The sequence below is a fragment of the Strix uralensis genome, chromosome 12 (assembly GCF_047716275.1).
Source record: "Strix uralensis isolate ZFMK-TIS-50842 chromosome 12, bStrUra1, whole genome shotgun sequence".
Lineage (NCBI taxonomy): Eukaryota > Metazoa > Chordata > Aves > Strigiformes > Strigidae > Strix > Strix uralensis.
Genome location: NC_133983.1, coordinates 23,908,759 through 23,935,852, shown reverse-complemented (window position 1 = coordinate 23,935,852; position 27,094 = coordinate 23,908,759). Strand labels below are relative to the sequence as shown.

Below are 27,094 nucleotides of genomic sequence, written 5' to 3'. Positions count from 1 at the left end.
TCTGTGCCTTGCTGAGCATAAAGAAATCAGAGCTCAGAGCAACAAAGAAAAGGTGGTGATCCAGGTGCTGGAGTGGGTGAGGAGGAAATGGTGAAACCAGAACAGAGGCTTTTTTATGGAGAATTTATCTAAGGTGAGGCTTTTTAAGCTTCCTTGGTTTCCCCTTTTTTCCATTTGAATGTGAGGCATGGAACGCTGGTAAGCATGGGAAATGCCTGCCCTTGTGTCTGTTGTATCTGTCCTACAGCAGAGTGAGGTGAAAGTTAACCTTTAAATTAAGAGGGACAAAACTTCCCTTGAGTCAATTTACTTTTTCTGCACGTAACTGTAGCTCTCTTAAACTCTAAATGTTCTTAATTTCTCAATTTTGAACAGATCTGTCACGCTGTGTTACAAAGAATGTTGACATGTAAGTGTTTTTGTGATTTGTAGCTTTGTGCACTCACTGCTGTTTGCTAGACTTGCACTCCTTGTTCGTCGCTAAATCTCGAAGGACATTGTTAAATCTCTAAGAAATCCTTTCCCAGGGATCCTTTTCCTCTCTTGTGCATAGTATTTATGTTGCTGATTTTATGTGCCTCTGCTCTCCCCTTTGCTCTTGTAAAGTGAGTGTCTCCAAACACTGCAGATAATTTCTTGCCTTTTATGCTCGTTCATTTTGATGCTCCCGGGTGCAACATCAGGTAGATATCTGAGCTGCTTTTTAACAAATTTGATTGGAAGCAATTGTAGCACAGAGGTTGGGCTAGGATAATTTTTTCTTAGTAAAGCAAACTTTGTAAAGTCCAAGTTCTGTGCAAGTAAGCTATTTCGCTGGCTCACAGTTTGGATTTAATGTCTTGTGAAACTTTTTTTTTTATGCTGAGCAAAGACATCTAATGTACATGTGTAGTCTTTAAGAACTGTCCCACGGACAACGTGCCTGTCTTGGCCTGGGCAGTCCTGCTGCTGCGAGCTCAGTGCATACTTTGCAAATCCTCATGTAGAAAGACTAAACACACACGAGGGATTTTTTTGTCTTGTGTCACAGATGATCTTCACGGTAAGTTGCTGTATGTGCTGTAGACTGGAGGAAGTGTCCACTTACCTCTCCTCACCTCCACTTACACCTCCCCACATGCCCTACACCCATGTATTAGTATAATCTGACTGTGTGGCTGCTGTTACTTTCCAGTTTCCTTAGTGACAGCACTTTACCACTCTTCTTGCTGGCGTGTTTCAGCAACACGCTCAGCGCTGCTGCAGAGGTTAGTGCTTTTCCTCTGCTGTAAGATGACTGAGAACCAGGACACAATGCCAGGACTGCTCCCCTCTTCTGCCACCCTGGTCCCTTACCCATCTCTTGCAGGGAGCTTTGTCTGTAGACAGAGATGCCTTACAGACCTTGCGGAGCGCTTCTAAAAAGGCAAAGCTGTAAGAGAAGTGCTTTCTTATTTAATATGTGTGAGTCCCAGTACTTGAAAAATAACCCTTATAAACACAGGGCTAGGGGGATTTTGGAGGAAGAGGAGCAGGCTGTTGGCAGTCAGACAGGAGTCTGCTAACCTGCTCTTCATTTGACCTTCACGTTTGTGCAGCCCACACTGCTGCTGACTTGCAGTCTGTGTGTCTGAAAATTATATTAAATGAGTTTTATATGAGGTATTTTTATTAGTGTATACTTTTGGGTCACCTTTGAGGGGTTTCCCTTAACTAATCAGCTGCTTTGAAGAATGTTAGGATTCTTTATGTAAAATAATTCATTATTAATGAAGACCTTCACAGGAGGAGAAGGACAGGCTGAGAGTAGCATGGGAGCACTGTGCCTCTTAGTACTGGGCTTGCTGTATTGAACTGCTGTGCCTGAGGATAAGTAGAATTTATCTTTTTCTCTGTTCTCCTCTACTTAACCTTAAAGTATTCCTCAGCAGGGGAGGAGGGTGCTGCGTACTAATGCCAAAGGCATGTGAGGGATGCCTGTTTTGCTCCCCCAGCTCAGTATTAATGTTAAAAGCAGCATCTTTTGAATGTAGGATGGGACAAGAAACAAAAAAATGCTGCTGCATCAGCCTGTAAAGCAAAGGGTCTCTCAGTGTGTGGGCTTTGAGCGGTGTAGGCTGATGGTCAAGGCAATGTGCTGCCAACCTGTTTGACCTCTCACCGGTCATTTTTGGGGCAAATCTAGCTTTTGAAGGAATTTCTGCTGGGCAAATGTAACATGAGGTCCCACTGCTGTTACAAATGGGTGGCACTTGCAGCAGTGTGCGTTTTGTTTGCAAGGATGGTTAAGACCGTTGTTTCCAGGGGTTGTTAATTCGAAGCCTGCTTGTGCAAATCCCTGCCTCCAGACAGACTTTTCTCTCCTGCAGCTTTGCAGTACTCGCTCTCGCAGATGCACTGCACAATTAGGATTGGGTTTGGAAATTAACTACTAATTTATGTGCATTTTTAGATGGCTTAATTATTAGCACATTCTTGGGAGTGCTTTTAAATTGGTTCAAGGTTAATAGTTTTTGAGTCTCTGTGTCACTTTTGAAAAAAATTCATAAGAATTTAATGCTGCTGAATGGCCTCTGCATATTTTCCTAATGGGGTCACCTTCTTAAAGGTGCACAAATTGCTTGTTCCTGTTAGTTCCTGTGTGTTGTTTAGTGTCACAGTTCCTTCCACTTCCATTCCTTTCATGGTGTTTGTGTGTCTTTATTTTGGGGTACAGGGGTGCTTGATGCTGTTGGTAAAGAGAAGCAGGAAGATGTTTCCACGTTGCAAGCTATGAGGTTCTGGTAAGAAATGCTGCTCCCCTGAATAATGTAAGGAGAAGGTTTTTTTTTATCCACTGTTACACACTTGTTACTGAGATAGAGGGAATGTTGTGGGTTTTTTTAATTTATTTACACCTGCACCGGCCTCCTCAGTGCTACTCATGTTTAGTATTCTCTCTAATAAAATATGTGTAAATGAAAATACTTGTAAAAAGATAAGTGTCAGGTTGGAAAGGGTGTTCTGGCAGGGCTGGAACCAGCCTTGGAGCACCCTCTTGGCATTGTGGCCAGTTTTCCCGGTCAAGTTTTTTCACTCTGCTTCTGAGCAGAAACACCTGGAAGGTGCTGTCATCTTCTCCTCTAATTCCTGCTTCCAAACCCATTTTTTATAACAACTTTGTACAAGTCAAGCCAGTCCTGTTCTGTGCAGGGGTATACATCAGACTCAGGTTTGTAAATCTGATAACTACATAATATTGAGTAACCAATAGATGTTTTTAAAAATATGAAACAGTATATATCTCTGGCAATCTTATAAGATGTAGCAGAAAAATGAGTCATTCACCCTAATCAGCACCTGGTTGATCACACTTCCTGTGCGTTGTTTCTGAATATTTCCTTGTCATTTGTAGGCTGAATGTGTTCAATGTGTCAGTTTATAAGAGTGCGGTTCATCCGGATTCCTTGCAGCAGTTTTTTAGACACACCCTGACCGAGGTTCTTACCTACAACCCATTGTTGAAAGGTAGGAATAGGCGGGGAGAGGTGAGTGTCTCCAGGGTGTGTTACGGTGTGTCCCGAGCTCCATCCCACCCACGCCTCCCTGAATGGGCTCCAGCCTGGAGGACCCAGAGAAGCTGCCTGACTCCCCAGCAATTTCCCAGATCACACACACAAAAAAATCCATCTGGGCTTTAGAGGGCTTGTAGGTCAGGAGAAAACTTTAGGTGGAAAATCAGTGCCTTCCAACAGAGCTTCAGCCAACGGCTCGTTAACAGATATTTGGAGTAAAATCTAATAGCAGCCTTTGTGGATCGGACGGACATGGGAGAGCTCTGGCCAAAGGGGAAACTGGGTGGGAGAGGTGGTTCTGCAAAGAACCTGGAGCTAAAATAGTCTGGTCCCTGTGTGCCTTCGGGTTTAAGCACAAGACATGTCCTTTCTCTGCTGACTGGGTGTTTCTTTTGGTAGATTAGAGGTAAAGGCAGGAAGGCTTCTAATCCAGGATTGGTAATTGTGAAGCTTGAGCTTTTTAGGAAGAAATATGTTTGGGTTACAAAATCTCTCTGGTAAAATCACTCTGGGCTGTGATCTGGAGCTGCTTGCCTGTTGTGTGGGAGAGTGGTGTCATTGCCAGCTTCCAGCAGAAAGAGATTATTGAGGAAAAAGATGATTCCTTGCTGATTCTCTGGGCGTGTGCTATGCTGGCCTGCGAATGTGCGATCGCAAGAGCAGCTTTGAGTTGACAGCGCTGTAGTGAAATGGCACGGTCCTTGTTGCCACAGTCCGTGTTCCAAAGACAAATGGGAGAGAGGGGATTTCAGTGGGCAGTTTTTAATGTCTCTGGCTGCCAAAGCCAAAGGGAAATCTTGCCGGGTTAACTTATGTGTTTTTAGTGTATTTTAAAATCTATTGCTGAAGAGTAAACTTTTCTTTTTCTGGATGCAGTGTCTGATGCCATCTATATGCAGAAAGAGTGGAGCTTCACAAGAACTTGTTCGCTGCTCACTACCTTGTATCGCAAAGTATGTCCTCCTGGTTTTGCAAAGAGAACTTTTATTTCAATGAATATAAACCAAACATAATATCTGAAGTGAGGTTATTTAAAACTAGTGCGTTCCAGTTGCAGAGTCTGAACCAACTGCCAGCTACCAAATGCAGGCTAGCTTTTGAAAAAGTCATGCAAAAGACATCTGCATGTTAATCCTGACAGTGTATTTCACTCTTACGGGTGGCTGGATGGCGCAGCTAAAATGAATGGCGATCCCTCTTCCAGCTCTTCGTGGCACTCAGTGCGAAGGACTCCATCTGCCAGCTGCAGCAAGTGCTGGAGACTCGCGAAGTGAACTGGCAGCATGTGCTGTCCTGCGTTTCCACGCTGGTAGTCTGTCAGGCTGAGGCTGAGCAGCTCTTCAAAGGTGAGTAGGTCTTGGCAAGCCTGCGAGCCAACGCGTGCTTCTTGCTCCTCAGGTCCTGCAGAGGGAAACCGTGCCGACTGCTGCAGCCACAGAGTCCTTCGTGGTTGCTGTTTTGAGATTCCTGCATGGAAAAGAACAGCAGAAAATCTGCTTTTCCGTTTGTTCCATGTCAGCGGTGATGTGAATGCCAGGCTTTGTGCCTGACGCTTCTCAAACTTCGTGTACAGCTAAGAGTGGTTATTTGATAATTATCCTCATTATTAATGGGAGTAGATTACTGAAGTTTAGTTCTTCTGTCTCACCTTTGCTACCAGACCTTGTTTGTTAGAGTTTCTTATGGATTATCTCATTGCTGGACTCCCTACAATTCTTGCAGGTTGAAATCCTAGAGTATTTGGGCACTGAAAGTGCATGAAAAAATATAAGCGAGTCCCAAAGGTTCCCCAAGCTGCAATACACATCCTTCTTTATGTGGCAGATGTTTTGTCACCGATATTTGTTTTCATTTACTGTAGAAAATTACAGCACAGCTGTCAAGAGCAAAGTTTGAGGATATTGTTTTATATTTCTAGATCTACTGAGCCATCTCCTGATAAAGGCCTTTGAGAATTATGATATGGAAAATATGATCACCGCGTTCCTGATAGCTCGGCAGGCTGCTCTAGAGGGCCCTGCCCTGTTCATGCCGTACTCTGAATGGTTTAAGGTAAGACTAAATGAGGCCTGGCTGGTAATCTTTGTTTTAAGTGTGTGAGATTCCTGTGCAGAAGGAATGTTCTGCTCTCCAGCAAAACCCTAATTTTAGGTTATAGCCAGGAATTAGAGAGAGGAGAAGAAAAAAAAAAAATAGAGTAGTAAGTGATTGTATTGGTATTAGGAATGATTTAATATTTATTACTGCCTTTGTGTCTGCAAGGAATATATTTATTTGGCTTTCTCCAGTCTTCCCTCCTTTCATCTTTTAAGTCCATCCTGCCTTCTCTAGTTATTTGTCAGGAATGCAGACATGTAATTCCTGTTATAATCATAATCTTGGATGTATTTCAGTATCTTGATAACCAGCACTGTTGTTATTGCATAAGTTGGGGGTTATTGCAGATGAAGCATTCCTATTTCCTGGATGTTTGCATGCAGCTGTAATTGCTGTGTTTGACCTTATAGATAATTGGTTGTTAGCTTTTAGCTGTAAACATGTAGGTATTTTAGGTATGCAAATCTCCCCATAATTTAAACCTTTGTTTAATTCCTTTGTATGAGTTTGCAAATATGAGCTCAGCCTTTGCTGGTAGTTTTCAGAATGTATCAAAAGGCAAACTGCTTATGTTCTGTATAGTCTCAGACTGGCTTATTTTCCTTATAATGCCAGATAAAGCTGTGTAGAAACTGGCAGATTTGTGGTTCCCTGATGAATCTTGATCCTTTGGTGCAGTTTGGTGTTGCCTTAACTCCTCGAAGTGTTGTTCTCACGGTAGAACATCAGAATGAGCTTTGAGCATGGCAGGCTTTCTGGAAACCAGACAAAGAAACTCAAAGAAAACTTCCGTAGAGACTTCTATAAACTTTCTCTGGAGACTTTTCTCCAGAAAGCTTCTCTTGCTGGAAAGCAGATAACAGTAGTGGATGTCTGGGGTTTGTGTGCCGAGTTCAGCGCAGTGCCGGGATGGGGATCTTCCCCGCGCTGCAAGGCTGCGATGACATTTCCTCCCCGTTTCAGGCGTCCTTCGGGAACGCTGGTGGTCGCCACGGGAGCGGTAAGAAAGCTCTGGTCTTCCTCTTTGAGTTCTTGTCAGAGCTGGTGCCCTTCGAAGCAGCGCCCTACCTGAAGGTGAGAAGATGCCGAGAGAGATGGTTTTCTAAAGACTGACCCGAATTGCTCCAAAGTGAACGTACTTGTGCCTTTGCCCAGGTCCAGCTTATTGTTAACGTTGTTACAGTAATTACATTACTTCTGATACATTATTGAAAACCTTTTCTCCCTGAAATAAGGAAGTACAAGATTCTTCTATTTACTTGACCAGAAGGAGAATTCCTTTCATGGAGTTAAATTTAAACCCTTCTGCATTTTGTTTGGGTGTTGGTGGTATGTGTTGGTATGTTGGCATTTTGTTTGGCTATTTGTTGGTATGTTGGTTGCCATGAAAACAGCTTATCTTAAAATGAGCAATAACATCATCTTTGGTGAATATTTGAGGTAAATGATTGTAAACATTAATGGGAATTTTACACTACCTTCCTGTAAAAATGGCAAATCTTCTTGTGAATCTCACGTTTCAGGTCCATATAATGTACCCACCTTTTGTGCCAACAAAACATCGGTCCATCCTCTTGGAGTACATCACTCTGGCTAAAACCAGACTGGCTGACCTCAAGGTTAGTAAAAATTGTCTCTCTGAAAAGAGTTCTTTCTGGATCTGCCAAAATACTAGCGCTGTTGTGACCCTGTGCCTCTCTCTGTCACCCCACGCAGGTTGCTATAGAGGATATGGGGCTCTATGAAGACTTGTCTTCCACAGATGAGTCTGTGCAGGTACTGCTGCTCTGTCAAACCATTTTCTCACCAGTTGTGCCCCTTTTCCTCTGGAAAAGAGCTTGGGCTGTCCACCTCTCTGCCATTCCTACTAAGTTTGAGCACGCTGTCAAATTGTCTCCAGCGTTAAGACAGGGGTTAGTGGCCATAAATATGCAGATTCTCCCCAGATTTCATGAAAACCAGACTTACATAGAGGACAAACAGACTGTGATGAGTATTCCGTGATGAGGCTGCAGAGGAACTCGGCAATTAGCCAGCCAGCTACTGGCCAAGCAACACCTATGTTAGCCACACAGTCAGCACCTGATGTTGGAAGCCAGGGAAGCGCTGGCTGCCTCTTGCCCATCCTGTACTGCGGGGCAGAGAAAATAAATGGAGAGTTCTGTGGGGGAGGATTTAAAGGACAAAGGGAGATCTTGTGGTGGTGTATGGTGTGGGGATGTGTAGCACAGGTTTGCAGGAACTGGGGCTGAGTTAGCTCTGCCGATTGACCAGCACATTGCAGTGGTGACACTCCCCACTATGGATCTGGTCCCAATGATTTGATCACATAGCAAAGCATTTTATATATATCTTGATTCTTTTCAGTGCAGCATGTCATCTTGGTGTTGTATTCAAAGTGCTCATATTTAAAGGAGATTTGGGGAGGGAGTCTACAGTCTGCAGTTTCACGCTGTGGTTCTGATAAGTTTTGGGTAACAACAGTAATTGATAAGGAAGCATTTGGCTCTGTTGCTCCTCCCTGTATATTGATCATGAGTGTGACAGTCTGGGGGCCCCTATTTATGCAGCCAGTCACCTGGAGCACCTGAAATGCAGGCTGCTGAAGGGATGCTTGCATAGACTGCAATGAAATCTAGTCCTGTGGTGAACTGAAAGTTATAAGTGAAGATTTCATTTAATTTCTTCCAAGTCCAATCTGTTTGTCTGTTGAGAAACTGGCCTGGGTTGTTGGGGTCTTAAGATGTTTTATGGCTCTGACAAGAGAAACCTGGGGAGGCAATCCCTCTGCCTGGAGTGTAGTAGCACGGCTGGAGGTGAAGATTACGGGCCTTAATTCTAAGTGTAGAAAGTAAAATAGAATAACAAGAAACCAAATTTGGAACAGAAAAGATACTGTCCCCATTGGGACAATTGAATAAACGTTGTGACATTAAGCAGGGGTATCTGCTGCAGGTGCTGGAGGATGCATGTACAGAGCTCCACGGACGTTTGGGCTGACCCAGAATAGCTGTGATTTAGAACAGCCTTATCGAGGCAGGCTGATGGTTCAGGCCCGGTTTCTCCATCCTGCAGTTTTTCTCTGCATATCAGGTCACTCTTGTTACTCAGTTGCGTTCGTTCAGTCGCTTCCCTTCACAGCCCAGACAACTGTTGCTGACCCTGAAAGAACAAGCAGAGCAGATTATTGTCATTCTTGATTTCTCACATCTTTCTCATTGTTACTTGTGTGAGCCAGCCCCAGGGCCAGGCACTTCGTGATGTTGAAAAGGCCCTTCAAATATTTGAAAACACAAGGAAGATCCCAACATCTGTGATAGAAGCCAGGTATTGTGTGCTTTTCAAGTCTTCTTGTTGTTAGCAATAATAATAATAATAATAGCCAAGTCTGGATCAAAATAACAAGAAAAATTCTTTGGTAGTCATCTAAATAGAGGCTATTTATGCAGAGAGTGAAAAGGCATATGCACACCTGCAAGAGAAGTTCACAATTATTATAATAAATAAAAAGCAAGATTCAAGAAATAAATCACTGTTGGCTAATCTGAACTTGACTTGTCTGTGGCTATGCCCGTTACCATGGATATTGCTTATTTGCAGGAGCTGGATTAATTCTTGAGGTAATGAGATGGCTCTTGCAGCTTTGGCATTGTTAATATTTTTCTGTATTTCTTTTCTGTCTCAGTATTTTCAGGCGACCGTATTATATTTCCTGGTTTCTTCCTGCTTTGCTCAGGCCACGTGTGGTTAGTATTTGGTTTGGGCTTTTTGATCCTCCCATTTAGATGTGTGTTTGCAGACAGGTCATTTGTGCCTAACCTGCCTGGTTTTTTTGTTGCAGCTCCCTAAAACCCCAGACGTGCACATGGCTTTTATAGATTCTTTAAAGAGGTATTGAAACTTCCCAGTGTTATTTTCTGTGCTTCTGGACTCTCTCATCAAAACGTTTGGCTTTATGTCAGATTATTGGAGGCTCTGACACGTTGCTTACAAAACGCTGAGTGCTGGCCAAGCTTTGTGGCTTGTAGGTTGTGGAGGGGGTGGCTTATCTGTGTAGGTGAATGTCTTCAGTTCTGTAATTAGTCCTCTGGCCACTGTGAAACCATTATCTAGGAGGAGTCCCATGCAGCCCTCTGACTGCAGGCCAGATATATTTTTATGCAAACTTTGGAGGATACTGCTGAATATAAAATTTCACCAGGAAGAATAGTCCCCTTGTCAAAGTCTCTCCTCTCTTTGGGAGAGGATATGGGAGAAGGGGAAGGTGAAACTTAAGTGTCCGTTAATGCTTTATGAGCTGCTCTTAAGGGACACCAGGATAATGCCCCAGGAGAACGCTGCTCCTCTCAGAACTCAAGCTTGTCCTGTATGCGTGTTGAAAAGTGCTTTTCTGCATTGCAGAAACAGCTTTATTTTAAATCCAGTAATTCCTCTGTAACCCGTCATGAAGAAAAAATGTTTGCAACACTACCTACAAATGAGGCATTTGGTCCTGCCTTGTCATTCCAGTCTGACTTTAGAAAAGACCGGATCATTTTTTAAAATTAAAGTTGTAAGGGAAGCAGCTGAGTTCTAGGGAGCCTCCTGTAATATGTTTTTGGTGCTGAGGGCCTGTGAGGGGTGGAGGTCAAACTTTGGTCTCAGTCACGTCAGCGTTTTAGATGTGCGAATACTGCACGTCTCATGACTTGCACTCTTATGTGATCTTAGACACGTACTAGATATGAAACTAGTATTAATGTGTGAATTAATAATATATAGAGAGTATTGGTTTTGTGTAGTGTGTGTTATACATGTATTAATACTTGCTAAGAAAGCCTGGGATATAAATTTCTGTCCCTCTTGTCAGATGATGGTTAAAAAATGCTTCAGATGCCCTGTATGCTTTGGGGCCTCTGTAATTACATTTCATAGCATAGCTCCTGTTTATGCTTATATTTAATGAAGGTGAAGTTTGAATGTGGTTATGCAGTATAGTAATTGTCTTTTCTTTTTTCAATTATTATAGAGCTGACAAAATACCCTCAAACTTGTACTCCACATACATGCAAGCCTGTTGTGCTATGAAAGAGAAAATGTTACAAGGTAAAAAAATAAAAACATTTACAGTTTAAAATAAAGTTAATTTTTCCACTGATGCCCTCCTGAATTGAAAATTTGCAAAAATCTATGGCTGGTTAGGTCTTTAATGTGTACGTAAATATGTGTGTGTTCTTTATGTCTTATTGAGGCGTTAGCTACGCTGGCGATGACTTTCTCTGCCTGTCCCGCTCGGGGGATTTCCGCAGTCGGTGCAGAGCTCTGTGCTGTGCTGAGGCTGCAAACGATGCCTGAGCTGGCTGATTTAAATCTAGCTCCAATACATCGCCATGAGTCAGCATTTGCAGCTCGGATGCTGCTCCGCTCCGGCTGGGGTGTGAACCTGCTGCATTGGTCCCTTGCGTAACGGCACTGGTGCTGTCGGAGTTCCCTGCATCCTCTTGTAAGAACGGAGGGCTGTGCCTGCCTGGGATCTGGGGAAACAGGAGGGGGTAGGGATGGAGCTCAGCATCATTTCTGTGCATTTGCGGGGAAAGGCCCCGGTAATTTCAGGTCCCGTCACTGTAGCTGCATTACTGGTGCGGCGTGTGTCAGGGTAATAGATATTCGATGAGCTCTCCTATCTCTTTCAGCAAATGGGCGTTTCAAATGCATCTGAAAGTCGCCAGCATCCTCACCACAGGGTTCTATGAAATGAAAATGTCAGGCTAGTGAGCAGAGATCGTTCCCAGAGCGCAGTGGAGAGAAGTGTACTCTGTGTGCAGTCTACCAGTCGGTAACCGACTGCTGCTCAGGGCGTTTTGGGTGCTTGAAGCTTTCCGGAGCTGCCGTAGCTCGAGAGATGTGACAGAGCCATCCTGGGGAGCCGCAGATGTGCAGCCTGGCTGCCGGGGTTGTCCTGGCAACCGGCAGGGATGAGGGATCCCTGGATCCCTACCGATCCCTAAGGACAGCCAGGGCTCTGGCAGTGTCCTCGAATTGCCAGTGACCTCTAGTGGCATGGCCTGAGCTGTCCCCCCCGCACCCTAATCCCGTCCCCCTGCACCCTAATCCATCCCTGGGGCTCTTGCACAGAGTCTGGATTTAGGGCAGGACCGAGTATTGGTCAGCTCTAAGCCTGCCCTGTTCATCAGCACTCATTCTTGCACATAAAGGTGACTCAGCAGTCTCCTAACACCTTGTTGCTTTACAGTGTGTTTATAACAAGTATTAATTTTATTCTTTGTTATTTACTTCTCTTGGTCATGGTTGAGTTATTTCTGGCCCACGTGCAAGACTCCGTTCCTGTCTGACAAACTCTATGGGTGGTTTTTGGGGCTGTGCTGTGGCAGCTTGGTGCTGGTGGCACACTCTTTCTAGTGGTAAAATGAATTTCCTTTTATTTCTTCTTTTAAACAAAAAGCAGGATAGAGTGCTGGGCTTGAGGAGAAGCTGATGCTGTAGTATTCATGCTGTCATGTCTGTCTCTGGCTTTTGGAACTGGTTCCAGTCTTTTGAGGACAGCAAATGTTTCTCTGAGGGGCGGGGAGCTAAAGCAAGTAGGAGGACAACTCTGAAAGTGTTGTAAAAAGATGAAAGAGCGAAAATTTACCAAATGACAAAAAAATAATGTTTCTCATACTCTTTTGTCTCTTGTCTTTAAAAACTGGATTGCTTTCTGCAACTGGGCATAAACTCATAAATGATTAATTAAATAACACATGTTGAATGTAAAACCAAAGCTGTGTATGTGGCAGATTCACAGTTTGGGGATCTGTTACAGCTTATAGAAAAGTAAATACCATTTTTACAGAAAATGTATGCAGAGATTGCTGAATGCATTGTATGAACCGCCATAATGCACAAAGGTAGGGATAATGCGTTGCGTTTCTCTCTTATTTGTCTAGATGAATCAAAAGTAGAGACCAGCCACTCCAAAGAGCCTGCTGAGCAGCTGAAGGCTGAACTGGCTGAACTAAGGACGCTGATTGTGGACCCGACCAAATATGAAGGTATGCAGGAAGGCAAGTTATAACTACCCATAAATGACTGTGCCAAAGCCTGTGTTAATAAAATGTGGCCAATGTTAGCCCAAGCAGCAGCAGTAGTTACTTGTCACTGATACCTGAAGGTGGTAATCTTTCAGATCTGTATAATCCTTCCAGCTATGAATATATATCTATTCATATCTGACCTATTTCCCATGCTTTAGTTCAGAACTTCAGGTCTGCACCTCTGTGATGATCACTTGGTACCACGCTGATCTTTGCCAAGATGGGCAGCCCTGTTCCCAGGGCTTCCCTGGTGTCTTGGGCCCCCTTTTGAAGGCTCTTTCCTTTTTGGTGTAAAAAAACTATTCTTGCTGTGTGTTGGTAATAGTACTGGGGAAAAAATAATGCTGTCCTCTAAAATGAAGATGATGATTGCTGTGTCCCAGCTAACATTTTTTACTCGTTATAGCCCAAAGTATATTATGAAAGGCTTTAATAAGTAAAAATTAGGAAGAACAACAAGTGAAATATATACTCTGTTATGTGGAGTTGTAAATCTTTCATGCCTTTTGTCCTGGTTCTCCTCTCCCATTACCTTCCTGCAGATGTGCCAGCACAGATTGCAGTGATTTCTGACAGACTTGCAAGCGTCTTGGGTTACAGCAGTGAGGAGAACGAAGCTGCTGCCTTGAATTCTCCAATCCCAGTTGAGGTTTCTGCCCCCGGGCTGGAACCCTGCCATCAGAGGGTGAGTACCATCTGGCTTGGGGTGCTGGGGTAAGTAAAAATGCATCTGGATGGTACATGTGAAAGGCTGCTTTGTCTGTGGAGAACAGGAAATACATCTCCTTTTGTCTGCTTTGTCCTGCCCTGTGCAGATTATTCATATGCTTTAACCTCCTGGAAGCTGTTGGATGACTGGTGGGTCTGGAGATATATTCTGTTAGAGCAGTCCTGCCAGGAGCCAGGCTTTCTCCACCAGCCTTCTCTAGACACTTCTTGTGTGCCGGGATCCTTCCCGGTCTCTCATGGGCTTAATTTTCCATCTCTTCTCAGTGCCAGTGGATCTGTACAACTTGCAGGGAATGTCATTAACCAATATGTCTCCTCATTTTAATGTCAGGAAACATTACATATATGCAGCAGAAAAACTAGATCTAGATATCCAGCCTGACAAGTAGGAATTAGCAGTGTGTCTCTTATTCCAGGTTGTCGATCTCCTGCTGACATCATTCTGCCAAAATCTAATAGCTGCTTCCTATTTTAACCCTCCTGACAGGTAAGATGCGAGTAAAAGAGCAGGGAAATCAAATCTGGTTAACACACTAGAATTCCAACGCTTGTCCAGGGGTGAGGAGGGACTTCTGGTTGTTCATAGCCACTGTGCCAGGCTGGCAGTTACAGGATGCTTTATTCTGAGTTTCTGTAATCTAAGGACTATTGCGCTTTGATGTATATGTGTAAATAAAACATGTTTCTCCTCTGTTGTTACTGATCTCTTCAGAAAAAGGTGGCATTTGGCTCTGCTTTGTGCTCTGTGACAACGTATAAAAACTTCCCAGAAATACTACATGCTCAGGTTGGCGCTTTCAGCTCAGTGGTGAGGGATGAGGAATGAAGCAAATTCTTTTTGTCCAGGAATTACTTCCTGGCTGACACCAGAGATCAGGGAAGGAGAACGCCCATTTTTTGGGGTGTCTTTTTGGCACGTTGGCTGCCTTTGGCACCTGCAGCCTTCATCCATAATGCCATATCTAATATGAAATGAGGGAGGTGTAAAGTCTAACGCTGCAGGCGCAGGATGAGCAGCACAGTACACCACCTCTCTACCTCCCGTCCCCTTTTCCCCCTGGAATCGGCCCAGTGTGACTCTGGCCTGTGCGAGGAGGGAGAGGTAGCACTCCTCTGCCGCTGGAAGGGCTCTACCAGCAGCCATCTCCTTTCATGATGTAACAGAAGTCTGAAAAATTATGGTCAAAATTTCAGTGGAAAATTGCTTTGCTGGGGACCAGCAGCGTACTGACAAGCTGCCTGTGATCCCAGCTGCCGGCAGCACCGAACGAGGCGGCTGCCTCTCTGGAGTGCAGCGTGCTTTGGCAACCAATGTGTCTTTCCTTCTCTTTTACACTGTTTTGCCCTGGAGCAGATGAATCTGCACTGCAAAGCTGTGCTGAAAAGTAGCTGTGATAAACAAGAGTGTCTCAGGAAATTGTTTCTAAACCCAACTCCCCATCCGATCTCCTTGGAGGATGTTTTTTTTGTCAGTTGGGTGGGAAAGTCCCTTCCTCCTTCCCTTACTCTGTTTTCCAACAGGACCTTGTCATTTTAATTCCTTTTTGCTCTTGCTGTTTTTTGATACCGTTTATTGCTCTGCCTCTGTTTACCTTGTGTTCTCTGTCTGAAAAAAGCTATCTGTGCCCCAGGCAGCTTCCTCCTCTCCCTGTTGTCATCTCAGAACACCTCTTTGACTATATATTATCATGTATTTGAAGAAGAGCACTGGTGGAGTTCACGCCTTTGTAGGGGTCTTCTGTTTCGATACTCCAAAAATCATACTTCCTTTGAGCCTATAAACAGCATGGTGATTGTCCTGTATTTACAGACAAGTATGACTCAGGTTCAGTGTGTTTAAGCATTTTGAAATCCCTCTTCCTGTATTGGGGATAAAAAGCAGTAGTAAAATGAGCATGTGGTTTTTACCTTCTGCAGGCAGGGACCATGTCTGTCTTTGTTTGTGAAGATGATGTGTGGACACAGGAATCTTTTACCTGCGCTTCTGGGCAGGCTCTGCCAGCTTATTTATCATCAGGTCAGTTTTCCAACCACAAATCCTATGGTTCCAGTGTGCTAAAGGCTGTCCTACCTCCATTTCCTGAGCTGTGGGGCAAGCACCTGTCTGGACAGCACTGTGGAAGGACTTCACTAGCTCTCAGGCTTCCAAAAAAGAAAAAAAGCAACAAAACCAAAACCTCATTTTGGACAAATAATATGGGTTTGCTCTCTGGAATGTGAGCTGAACGTTTCCCTGCAGAAATACTACTGCAGAAGGTTAATGCATTCTGAGATACATTTTAACAGAAGCTAAAATAAGCAAGTTTATGAACAGAGCCAAACCAGAATATAGTAGAATGCTTAATTCCCAAGCTTCCACACTGAATATTTCAGTTGTACACCCCTTCTAAAAATAAAAGTAAGACTGTAAGTCTGGGGTGCTGCAGTGAAAGGTTTTCTTTTAGAGAAACTGTTGGGTTTATTTTCTTTATCCTGTGATATTGAAAAGGTGAAATTAAAAGGTTCATAGACTACATGAGCTGTCATAGAAACGAAAAAGCCTTGAGAGTTTCAAATTCTTCTGGGCTGAAATTACAGCTAGTTGATCAAAGTTGCTGTTTTACAGAAATGTACAAATTTTGCTGCAGGTTGACCAAAGATAGCTGCACAATTTCAAGGAAGGAAGAACATGTTTAATGGAACTGGTGCCTCTCATCTGCTAAATTGGTATTGCTGCACCGAATTAGGCAATGGGCAAAAGCAGTGTTCTGCTACTCAATTAATTTTGAGGTTTTTTTGGAGAAAGGTGGTTTTGTTGCAAAAGAAATGTCTGTCTCTCTCTCACCAGTTCTCCACTTACGTTTTGGCTTGCAGGGTCCTTCCCTGAATGATGCTCATGTTTTAGGACTAGCAGCTTTTGTGATCCACTTAAGTGAATCCAAAGCTTTAATTCCTGAAGTGGAAGCCAGTTTTGGGATTTCTCAGCCTGTTCCTGAAAAGGCCCTTTCCATTTCTGAGTACTGGAACTGCTTGCTTGTGTGCAGGACGGAGGAGTCGTTCGCCTTCTGCACAAGGTGAGATCCCACCATGTCCTTGCTTCCCCCGGTGATGGGTTGAGGTTTGCTGCCGGGGGGTGATGGTGAAACTCCCCTGTCCCTGTAAAGGGATTCCAGAGCAAGTGTAGGTGTTTGTGCTGCACAGAGAAATGGGCTGATGGTGGATCCGTGTGAAATGGCGTCCTGATTGCGCTGCCTGCCGGAGAGAGGACTGGCTGGCTGCTGGCAAACGCCTGAGTTCAGCCTCTGGTTCTGAAATCAGGGCCATTAATGTACTTGGGGTTGGGAGCTCATAAACAGAAATAGTCCCAGAAGCAAATAGGTTTGGAACATGTTGGTTAAAGCGTTTTTAGCACTCGGTCTTTGTTTTGACTTTGGATTTTCATGAGCGGGAAAAGATATGATTGAACGAACCAGGTAACAGAGTTCTTTTATCTTTTCTCTCTCAGGTTTTGCACTGCAGCAGTGTCTTATCTTATGTGCAAGTTTTCATCCTATTCTCATGAAGATTTGTGTGCCTTGCTTCCTCCTACCCTTGTTAAAAAGGTAAAAGGAAAAAAGTTTTGTTATTACGTACGAGAAAGATCAGTCTCAGTTCAATATTCCTCTGCAGAGCCCTGTGCAACTATAACTTGTACAAAGAAAACTCTGTAAAAATGCACCTTTGTACCCTCCCATTTCACCATTTTGTGTATTTGCTTGTTTGGCAGTTTCACACCACGGAGGTTGCACTGGGCCTTTTTCTTGTGATGGAAATGTGCAGGGGTTTTATGCCTTTGTTTTAGCTGCAGTACCTCGTGCCACGGCTGTGCTTGGAAGCTCGGGGAATCCTGTGTGAGAAGGCAAAAACTGACCTAATCTGGAGTTCCCTGTCGTGCCCCTCTCTGAACTACAGAAGAGCCAGCCTCTGTTTATGGAGGCAAGCACGCTTTCAAGAGCTCTTGAAGGAAAAAGCATTCCAGGTATAAATCTTTTCCATGACTGAAATTCACCCTGTAATTTTCGTTTTTCAGATCTGCCCTTTGCAATTTCCTTATTGGTCATAAAAAGCTTCTTGTAAAAACTTAATGCCTGAAAAGTTGGTCTGACAGCCGTTGTGTGTGCTGGGTTATGTGCTCAATGGTATTTGTAGATTTTGATGGTGATAAGGTGGAAATAGAAAACTAGATGTAAAGCTTTTGTGTCCTGCTTATTGTAAAAGCAGAAAGCTTGACAAGATATACCATATCAGTAAGAAAATGATCAGGAACTGTCAAGAAATAAGCCTGTCCATACCCTTAGCTTCCTGCAGTGTCTGTGAAGTGATGGTGAGTCAAACAAGGGAAAATACCTGCTTGCTTTTTTTTTTTTTTTGGTGCTTTGTCTAAATGTCAGTGTTCTCCTGAACCACCCACGTATCTTGGATTGTTTGGCTCTGCCTTGCTGTGAAGGAGGTTAACATCTCAGCAATTCTCTTTATACCATCCTTGCAATGGATCTGATTTGACAGGATTTCTTTTTTTAACCTAGTTCGTAGAAAACCAGTTTGTCTTTGTGCAGAGGAGTTTGTCGTGCTACTAGAATGACTCCTTGTGCTTGGCTAGCTTGATGTACGAGGCTAAAACACCTTTGCATTATAACCTTTCTTTGATGCTTATACCAGTCTGTCTGACTCCGGTGCTTTGTTCATTCTAGCATTTATTTCTAATAAGATACATTCGTTCTGGTATCTAGACTTTAAGAACATGAGCATGTTTGGAAATGTCAAAGGGGTGGGTGTGTGTGGGTGTGTGTGAGAGATGATTTATAGGCTTGCTTTCAGTAAATTTTTGAATGCCAGTGGGGTTTTAGTTTAGGTTTCTTGCAAGGGAAACAGTACAGGAACTTCCCTGGGTTGATGTCTCCTGTTTCATATCTCTTAATCTGCACGGGATTGTGTCTTGGTGTGGGTGAAGGTGGGTTTTACGTTGGGAAGAAGGTGGCTGTTCTGCACAAGTTACTTGCCTCGCGGGTCTGCCCTCTTACCTAAATCGTTGCTTTTCCCAGTTGTCTTTCAGGGAGTGGCTGCTGCTGGAGCTGGAAGTGTACCCTGAGAAGGATATTCTCTCTGCTTCGGAAAGGTAAGTGCGGAGGGGCTCTGTTGAAAAGCGAATAGTTCGAGAGTCTTTCCTGCCCAAATTAGGAAAAAGCACTGAAGATCAGGAATTAAATAAACAAGCTGCTGCAGGACACAAATGCCTGTCAATGACTACGGTTTGTCCAGAGTTCAAGCAATGCTAGAACGAGGCGTGTGTGTTAACTGGCAGAAGTTCACTGAGATAACCTCTGGTCTGCATGTGCACTCCTTCCACATAACCCTTCACAAAACCTCCCTGCTTCCGGAAGCAAGAGATGGCTGACATCAGGACACGTGGTGTCTGGTGGATGACTCTCTTTATATCTGTACTTACATGGGTGCTTTTATCTGTCATTCCCCTTCACCTGGTGCGTGAGCTGCTTCTTACGTTAAGGGAAAGGCACCACTAAAACGCCATAATAGACTTCCTATCTTCTTTTCAATACTGCAGACAGGATTTCCATTATTGGGCCATCTACCAGTGGTATCTTCCTGCACCTTCTGCTTCTGGTGGCTGCGACGGACAGCTGGAGAAAGCATGTGCCATTATCATCAATACCATCCTGGATTCCTCGCAAAGGTATTCTGTGTCATGACCTGCATTTCTGCAGTGGTTCTGCTAATGACCTTGCAAGCAAGAGCTTGTGTCTCACATGGGGCTGTGTCTTCCTCAGTGGAAGCGGTTTCCTTCTCACAGGCCTGGCTGGCAGTGAAAGCTGGGAGGTGGCTCTGCGTGACTCACCAGCCTTTGCATAAGACTCTTGCTTTAGGTGACAGAGGGCTGGGGTTGCAGTCACGGATAGTCCCTAGTCTGTCTGTCTTTTTTTTAAATTGAATTTGTATTCAGATCTGTTTGGCCAGACAAGCATCAGTACCCCGGAGGAAGTGGCTGAAGCTGGAAAACAAGGAGGGAGGGTTAGAGCAGAGTTGCTGTCTCACCTACAGCTTATTTAAGGAACATTAATGTTAGAGCTTTATGTTCGTCTGAAGCCATTTGACTCTATTTGAACTGTGTTATCCTCCTGAGCTAACAGGGCTTAGTTACCTGGTCTGTCTCTTAATTTTAGGTTGGACCTGGGTGGCTGTGGCCAATCGAAGATGTCAGTCAACCCTGATATTCTCTGCAAGCTGCAGGTGATTTCAGAATCAGATGCGTATCCGTATGGTCAATCCTTGAATTTGACCAGTCAAAGTATTTCCTAAGACCTCGGTGTATAAGGCTCACATTTGGCTCTCAGATGTGACGAGTGGCATGGAAACTGAGAGAGGGAGATATTTCTTATCTATCTCTTTGTATTACTTCAGAGAAACAGAGGGTTTGAATGCAAACTAGTGTGTAGGCCTGACAAACACTGTTTTTTCCCCACCTCCCTGTTTAGGAGATGGTGCTGGAGCTGGGGTGTAGGCGAAAGCTGCTTTCTGGCTGTTTGGATGCCCAGAGACATTTCCTCTTTGAGATTCTCCAGGAAAGACTGAAAGATGGAAAACACGGCTCTGCTTTGGGCGAGCAGTTATGGAGGCAGCAGGAGCTGCTGCTGCACCGAAGGTAAACGGACGGCTGGGAATACCTCGAACAAAACCACCGTTCAGAGCGATTCCGGCGTCTAACTGCACAACCCCTCTGAGGGGGGCACAGCAAGAGAAAATGCCACTGTATGTCATGGTAACAACTGTGCAAGAGATTTATTCCCCGGTATCCACATGAATTAACTGTGTTTCAGTGTGCCATCTTGGGCTACGAGTTTTCCCTGCCAGTTGACTGGATTTCAAAGACCACATGTCTTCGTGGACTCTGTTTAGAGCCAGCAACACTCTTAATGCCACCGCTTGTGTTAACTATCGTTAAATTAATCTATTTGCTGCTGTAACCTTTTTGAGCCTTTGAAAGCGGTGTGTATATCTCATTGAAATGCAGGTTCTTCTCTGGGCAACTGGAAAAATTCCTTGTGCAGTTTCTGTCAATGTGTTTGAGATCTCTTGTGTTTGAGATACTCTCAGACTCCCCTGAATAGCAAAGGCATGTGTCCTGAGAGTGTGGAATCTGGTTCTCTTCTTGACAGTAACCTCAATTTTGTTTTTATTCTTCCCTACCCAAGGATTCTGGTAGGTCTCCCTGCATCTGCGCTGATCATGACGTGTCGGAAAGGAAAGAAAACAATGTTGGACTGTGAAGACTTTTTTCACTTTGTGAACTCGGAGCTGGTACGTGTTGTGAGCCAAACGATAATTTCTTGTTGGTAGATGCTCTAGATAAAGACCTTAAACTTGGGTTTAGGACAGGAGATAAAATGCAGCCAGACTTGAAATTTAGCTTATATCAGAGAGGGAGGTTCAACTCCTGACGCTTGAGACTTCCCAGCCCCTAGCTCTGCAGAGGTCCCCTCAGCACCGTCTGCTGTAGGATGACTTTTGGGTTCATTCATTTGGAATTGTGGTGGCATTTTACACTAGTGAGAGAGAATCCTTGGAAAACAGTGTCAGCAAATGTGGGGTGGAGCCAGCCATCATATCGGTGGTTGGGGCTGGCTGTGCACAGTCCCGGGGTAAAATCACCTGCGGGTGATCACCGAGTGGCCTGATCGCAGCCTGGCCGGTTCCTGAGTGTTGTTTCCAGTTGCATTGTCCATGAAAACGTGTGTGTCTGGTGCACACGCACATGCAGCAGCCTCAGGGATGCTCTCTCTCGTGTGGATGTGTCGTCCTTCTGTGCCACCTGCTCCTCCTTTGTTGACGGTGGGTTAGAGGGAAACCTGCAGTGTTCCTGTGGAGGCCTAGAAGGGACTGAGCATGAGCTCTTCTCCAATTTCTCTGTCGTGCCAGGGCGTTAAACTAATTTGCTGTGTGCAGAGCCAGATCCTGCTCATCCTCCTGGGTTATGTACACTAGAGAAACATTCAGAAACATCCCTGCAGCTTCCTGGGGGGAGATCAGTCGACTTGCAGGTCCCTCGGGGCACTGTTTTGTGGTAGCTATCGTTTCTATTTATTCATCCTACTGGCCTTCTCGAGCCCTCCTGCACTGTCATACCAGGCACATCCAGAAACCTCCATTTGTTCCAGGACTATTCATCAAACAGGTTCTGCTATCCACAGCGCGTGGGGAGCAGAGTTGTCTGATTCGCCTTCTAGTGCCAGGCTGCCAAGGGCTCCCTAGTCACTGGTGTTGCTTTATATAGAAACAAAGTTTCTGCGATCTGAACTGATAGGCAGGATTTCGCAGGGTGATTTTGTGCTAGTCCTGTTGTGTCAGACACCCAGAATGTTCAAAGAAAATCATCATTCAGAAGGGAAAGAATGAAATTTTTTTTTTTCCTCTCCTTGTCTTCCCACAGAAGAATGTCTGTTCCAGAGGGTATGCGCTCTCCTACGACATCACTGCTCACTTCTTCAGGGTAACCACTGCTTTTGTCATTCTGCTCCATTGTCTGTGCTAGCTGGGGTAGATGTTTCTTTACAGGGATATCTGACTATATGCTATTTTTAGCAGTGGGGTGTGCTATTTGTACTCTTGTTTTAAGAATTGTCGGTGTAAATTCCAAGAGCAGCAGTAATTCGGGAAAATGAAGAGAAGCAGCAGGAGGAGGCAGTGGTAGAGGTTCATTTTAATACAATACAGCAAAGCTGGTGGGGGAAGGAGAAGCTGTTGAGCACATGTCTCTTTTGCTGGGCCATGCTGACCCCTACAGTTGTTTTTGATTAATTTACACATGGCTTGGTGAGGTACTTCAAAGCAGCAAAGGCATATGTGTGTAGTCACTTTGTAATTTATCCTCTTCCAGGGCCTGCTTAATGCCAGCTTGGACTGCGAGGAATCAGCAGAAGGGATCAACGGTGTTCTAACAGCGTGTCAAACCAAATGTCCCATTGTGCTCTTCTCTGCGGCGGTAACTTGCTCTTATTTCACCCGAAGAGTGCTAGATGAAAATTCGGCACCGACTCAGAGCGCCTGTTTTTAACTTCATTTAATCTAAACTGTGAAGTGTGGGGGTAGTAATTCTTTAACGCCTTTGGAAAATTGCGGAGTGTTTTAGTATTGCTGATCCCAGCTCTGGGCACGCAGCTTTGCTTTTGGAGTGTCACTACAGAAGCGGAACAGAGGCTGTTTACGCGTGAGAAGCTGGGACACGCACTTGGCTTCATTCAGATGCTCTATAGCAGGGCTTGTTACATTCAAAAAGTCCATGAAGCACAGATTTTTCTCACTTGTGTATAACTCTTCATGCACTGTTTTAGATAAGGATACGTGATTTTGTTGCATGTGCTAAGCATGTGCATCACCTTTGCGCAACAGCTGAGTTTTGAGCTCCTTTACTATGCCTGGTCCTGCTCAAGGGCTTTCAGGGCACCGTGGTATGAACACAGTCACAAATGACCCTCTTTGTATCTCTGGGATGTGAAACTTCTTGTGTTTATTATGTGTGTATGTACAACTTAGACTTTTTCATTAAGCTGGGGGGAAAAACCCTTTTCTCAGAGTACCTGGCTGAGGTAGTGTGCACACTGGCCGCAGACGACTGTGAGCATGCCACCACTAACACTGCTGTTTCTGTCTTTCTTTCAAGCTTTGGTGGCCGAGGCTGGAGCCAGTACTTTGCTCTCAGTGGAAGAGACTCTTCGGGGCTCCGCTTGCAGAAGAACTGGAAAGACTGAGGGGATGGCAGTCCTGGGCTACCAGGTGTGGGCGAGGAGCCCAGCGTGCCCGGAGAGCTGCTCAGGGAGGGAGCAGGCCCAGGAGGCCTGTTCTCTGGGGCAGGCTGGCTTCAGTAGGCAGTATGAAATGCTAATGTGGGCCGAGGCTTGGAGGACAGCTATATACAGATTCCTTTGTAGAGTTTAAACTCAAAACGGGTCATTATAATTATTTAGTCTGGCCTTCTGTGTAATATGGGTCAGAGTGTTTCACCATAAGGAAAAGAGAATCTTTGTAGAGGAGACTGGAAGGCAGAGTCCTTGTTAGACAAACACTGGAAATAGCCTTTAGCACAGTGTTGAGTCACTTGCTCAAGCTGCCGCACCCTTTGCTGCCCAGATTTGGTGACTCTGGTCTCCTGAAGCTACTGACTGCTGCTCTGCCGAACGCTTCCTTCTTTACCTGTCCTTATGCTGTCTGTTCAGCATCCTTCAACTTTTCTCCAAAAGCTGGGAATTTAGTGTAAGAATCTCCTTGCAGGTTATTGCAGGTAATAATCACATGCTACTTAGTAGAGTATAGAATTAATTACCTGCCCAACCTGTGATAAAAGAGATTTGGGAATGCTGCTGTCTGTTCCTAGACTTTTTAAATGTCTCCATGTTGCATCCAACTGCAGGGGAAAAAAAAAAATGCAGAGAATTTTTTTTGGTCTCAATCACAAACTTACACCCTTTGCCCAAGCCCCTGATTTCTTCCTCATTCACAGCTATGATATTTTTAATTTTTTTTTCCTCCAAAGTCATGACATACTGGCTTTCTTTCCTAGCTTCCTTTCTTCAGGAGTGGTTCTCCCTCTCTCTGACCCTCCCTGGATTTCAGCTGCCTTCCTCCATTGTACCATTGAACAGCAGTCACTGCACGGACGAGAGAAACACGCACTGAAGAGGCTGGGGACTGACACAGAGCAGGCAAGACTGGACGTGTTTTAAATATCTGCTGTTCCCTACACTTGAAAACTAGAAGTAGAATGTCTTTAACTGAGAAATGGTTGTCCTGAGATGCTGCTGTATCCCTGGTAAACCCTGTTGTGAAATCTTGCTGGTGGCTAGTTGATAAAATGTAGCTGTAAATTACCAGTTGCTAAATACTTATCCTAGAAGCAACCTTGTTCCAAACTTTAACTTTTAACTGTGATACTGGCTCCTCCGTGAGGTCAGGGAGAACTATGAAGCAGCTGCTTTAAAAAGTGAAGCTGGAGAGAGCGCTGCAGAGATTGAGAGCTCAACCCCACGGTGTGCCAGGATTGCCTCTCCCTCTGCCAAAGGAGCAATCCTTGTGGATTTTAGCTCAGGCAACTTGGCTGGAAGGTTAAGGAGATGCACAAAGTCTGTGAGGCAGGAGTGTGGGTGTTTTAAGGGCTCTGGAAGGGACATGCTGGGAATCCCAGGGACAGATTTCCTGCGGGTTTTCCCAAGTCTGTTCCAGGAAACACCTCTGCCGTTTCACCACGCTCGGTGCCCTCCGTGCAGGGAAATCCTCCAGCAGCCCGGCACTTGCCTGCTGGTTTTCCAGGGGATAACTGGGACCAGAGCTCCATATGGGGAATGTCCCTGCACTGAGGCATTCACAGGTAAAGAGTGTTGAAGCGGAACCTGTGCCTTACTATTTACTCTTAAGTTTTATTGCTCCAGGCGGCAGTTACGGCAGCAGCTTCTCTTGCTATGGGATTGACTCCTCCACTGTTTATACTGGTCTAGAGCCAAAAGCTGCCAGTCAGAAACTGGAGTCAGAGTTGGTAGGAGCATTTAGTACATGTGGAACTTCCACCTCAGAAATCTCCCTTGAGATAGGAGGAGGAGGAGGATGCCAGGAAGAGTGAGAACAGTGGAAGGGCTGAGTGTAAGTGGGATCCCAGCAGCTGCCCGATGTTCAGGCCTCAACCACTGCTCCAGTATTGGTGGGATCGTGCAGATCTTCCTGTGGCGGGGACTTGGTCCCTCACACCCAACTGCTGTCAGGCCAGGCTCTGAATCCCTCCAGGTGACAGACAGCGTTAAAGGGAAAATCTCCCTCTGTCAGAAGGGGGAGAGTTGTGGGATTAACCACCTTTAGGGGCGAGACACCCTAGTTAAACCCAAGGAACCTGGTTGTTCCATATGTGCCGCTCCTTTTTGTTTGATTTGCACACACGCAGCAGTCTGTGCCTCTGGAGAACTCTCGGCTGAAGTGAAAAGTCTCTGGCTGCCACGTTCCCTGCCCCGGCCTGACCTCTGTGCATGTGCAAACAGACCTGCTGTGCACAGCACGTGCTGCCTGGCTCAGCTCTCTCCTTTCTCAGAGACAGGAGAAGAAAGGAGGGTTAGCTTTACAACTGGATTAGCAATAAATTAATTCCTTTAACTTCCCAGGATCACAAAGCCACTGCATCCTTTGATTTGTGTGGTAGGGATCCAGAAAAGCGATAACCGGCGTAGGGCAGGACAGGATTATGCTGTGCTTGCTGAGACAAGAGGCTGCACAGCAGCTGCTGGTGGCATGTGGCTGAGGGCCAACACGAGCTCTCCTCCAGGTTTACATCTGTGGTAGCCCACTCGTTTTTCCCTGTATTTGGGTGAAGTTGTCATCCGTTGTCTGACTTGCTGACTGCAGCAAGCCTTGCTTCGAGAACGGTGAATTCAGTGTGGAATTCACCCTTAGAAGCCATGAGCGATGCCAGGCTATGGTCCGCCATCCTCAGACACGCTCTGCCTTCCTCTGGAAGGAACAGCACTGCCTGTAGCTCATCCAGGTCTGTCCTGGGAAGGTACTGGGTGAAATGTTATTTCCTTACTGGAAAGCAAAAGTTCTGAGTGGCCACTGGGTACAACTAACAGGCGGTCTCTTTTCCTTGCAGCTTCTTGTCTCTCTGCTGTTCTTCTCGCTCATGGATCTCATCTCGGCAAAAATAGCACCAAAGGTAAATTCAGCCCTGAGGGAATTCTCACGACACTAAATGTGGCTGATGGGCTTGGTTTGCTGCCTAAAAATGCTTCTTACCGGTGCTGCCAAGGCTGGTAGCTTGTTCTGGCAGGAGGAAGGGATCAGCAACATCCCAGACAGAGCCCTTCTGCTCCTATCAGATTAAACCTGTATTTCCCTCGAACAGATGTTATCTCCCCTTTCACTACGGCAGCTTTTATTTCTCTTCCTGAATGACTTACTATTTTCAGTTCCCTATTGAGACTTTACACCTCCCAGGTAGTGCAGGAACCTCGTGTCTCTCTTAGCTTTTGTGTAGCATTTCACGTCTCTTAGATGACATTTTTCCTCAGGCTGGAAACGTACGTGGTATTTCACAGGAGAAAGGGTCCCCGGCAAGGAGGAACATTAGTTTCCGAATGATTTAATGCTATTAAATGAAGGAGCAAAGATGACAAGTTTCTTCCAGCAGTTGTCTGCCCTGAGCATCCTCCCACCTGTGAATGCTTGTTTCTGTCCCTTTTGCTGTCTCCTCAGCTTTGAAGTGCAGCTGTTTGTGTAGTCACCCAACAGATTGGATCGGGGAGCGGATTCAAGTTAAAAAATAATCATTTGTTCTCATAGTCTGCCTCTGGGAGAGTCTGGAGGAAGAGTCATTGAGGGAAGAAACATCTTGAGCAAACAGATCTGGGAGGTTATTCCGAGTAAAATGATTAATGAAAAAAAAAAAAACCCAACAAACAAACAAACCCCAAAACCCAAACAATCCTAAGACATGGTGTCACTAGATGGGTTAGAGGGGGAAAAACCTGCTCTGGGGAGCAGGGTGGGGTCGGGCAGGGCGTGTGGTGGCTGTGCTGAGCACCGTGCTGGGGACGAGCTGGTCTTTGATGCCATTTCCCTCCCTCTCACAAATTGTTCTGAGCTGAGCCCTGCGGCCGG

The 27,094-nt window shown here is 45.1% G+C and overlaps 1 protein-coding gene across 1 annotated transcript in view; it reads left to right on the top strand.

The window, feature by feature from the left end:
* FANCA (FA complementation group A) overlaps positions 1 to 27,094 on the top strand; it is a 36,624-nt gene that overhangs the window by 7,143 nt on the left and 2,387 nt on the right. Inside the window, exons 9-38 of the mRNA XM_074881520.1 lie at positions 376 to 409; positions 2,696 to 2,762; positions 3,374 to 3,486; positions 4,410 to 4,486; positions 4,738 to 4,879; positions 5,452 to 5,585; positions 6,594 to 6,704; positions 7,154 to 7,249; positions 7,347 to 7,406; positions 8,869 to 8,957; positions 9,316 to 9,376; positions 9,472 to 9,521; positions 10,639 to 10,715; positions 12,557 to 12,661; positions 13,246 to 13,388; positions 13,849 to 13,919; positions 15,350 to 15,449; positions 16,286 to 16,485; positions 16,917 to 17,013; positions 17,253 to 17,429; positions 18,493 to 18,566; positions 19,014 to 19,142; positions 19,630 to 19,696; positions 19,942 to 20,108; positions 20,659 to 20,764; positions 21,894 to 21,953; positions 22,341 to 22,445; positions 23,124 to 23,236; positions 24,021 to 24,162; positions 26,088 to 26,150. Of these exons, the coding sequence (XP_074737621.1) occupies positions 376 to 409; positions 2,696 to 2,762; positions 3,374 to 3,486; positions 4,410 to 4,486; positions 4,738 to 4,879; positions 5,452 to 5,585; positions 6,594 to 6,704; positions 7,154 to 7,249; positions 7,347 to 7,406; positions 8,869 to 8,957; positions 9,316 to 9,376; positions 9,472 to 9,521; positions 10,639 to 10,715; positions 12,557 to 12,661; positions 13,246 to 13,388; positions 13,849 to 13,919; positions 15,350 to 15,449; positions 16,286 to 16,485; positions 16,917 to 17,013; positions 17,253 to 17,429; positions 18,493 to 18,566; positions 19,014 to 19,142; positions 19,630 to 19,696; positions 19,942 to 20,108; positions 20,659 to 20,764; positions 21,894 to 21,953; positions 22,341 to 22,445; positions 23,124 to 23,236; positions 24,021 to 24,162; positions 26,088 to 26,150 (3,030 nt within the window). The remainder of the gene's footprint in view (positions 1 to 375; positions 410 to 2,695; positions 2,763 to 3,373; positions 3,487 to 4,409; positions 4,487 to 4,737; positions 4,880 to 5,451; positions 5,586 to 6,593; positions 6,705 to 7,153; positions 7,250 to 7,346; positions 7,407 to 8,868; positions 8,958 to 9,315; positions 9,377 to 9,471; positions 9,522 to 10,638; positions 10,716 to 12,556; positions 12,662 to 13,245; positions 13,389 to 13,848; positions 13,920 to 15,349; positions 15,450 to 16,285; positions 16,486 to 16,916; positions 17,014 to 17,252; positions 17,430 to 18,492; positions 18,567 to 19,013; positions 19,143 to 19,629; positions 19,697 to 19,941; positions 20,109 to 20,658; positions 20,765 to 21,893; positions 21,954 to 22,340; positions 22,446 to 23,123; positions 23,237 to 24,020; positions 24,163 to 26,087; positions 26,151 to 27,094) is intronic.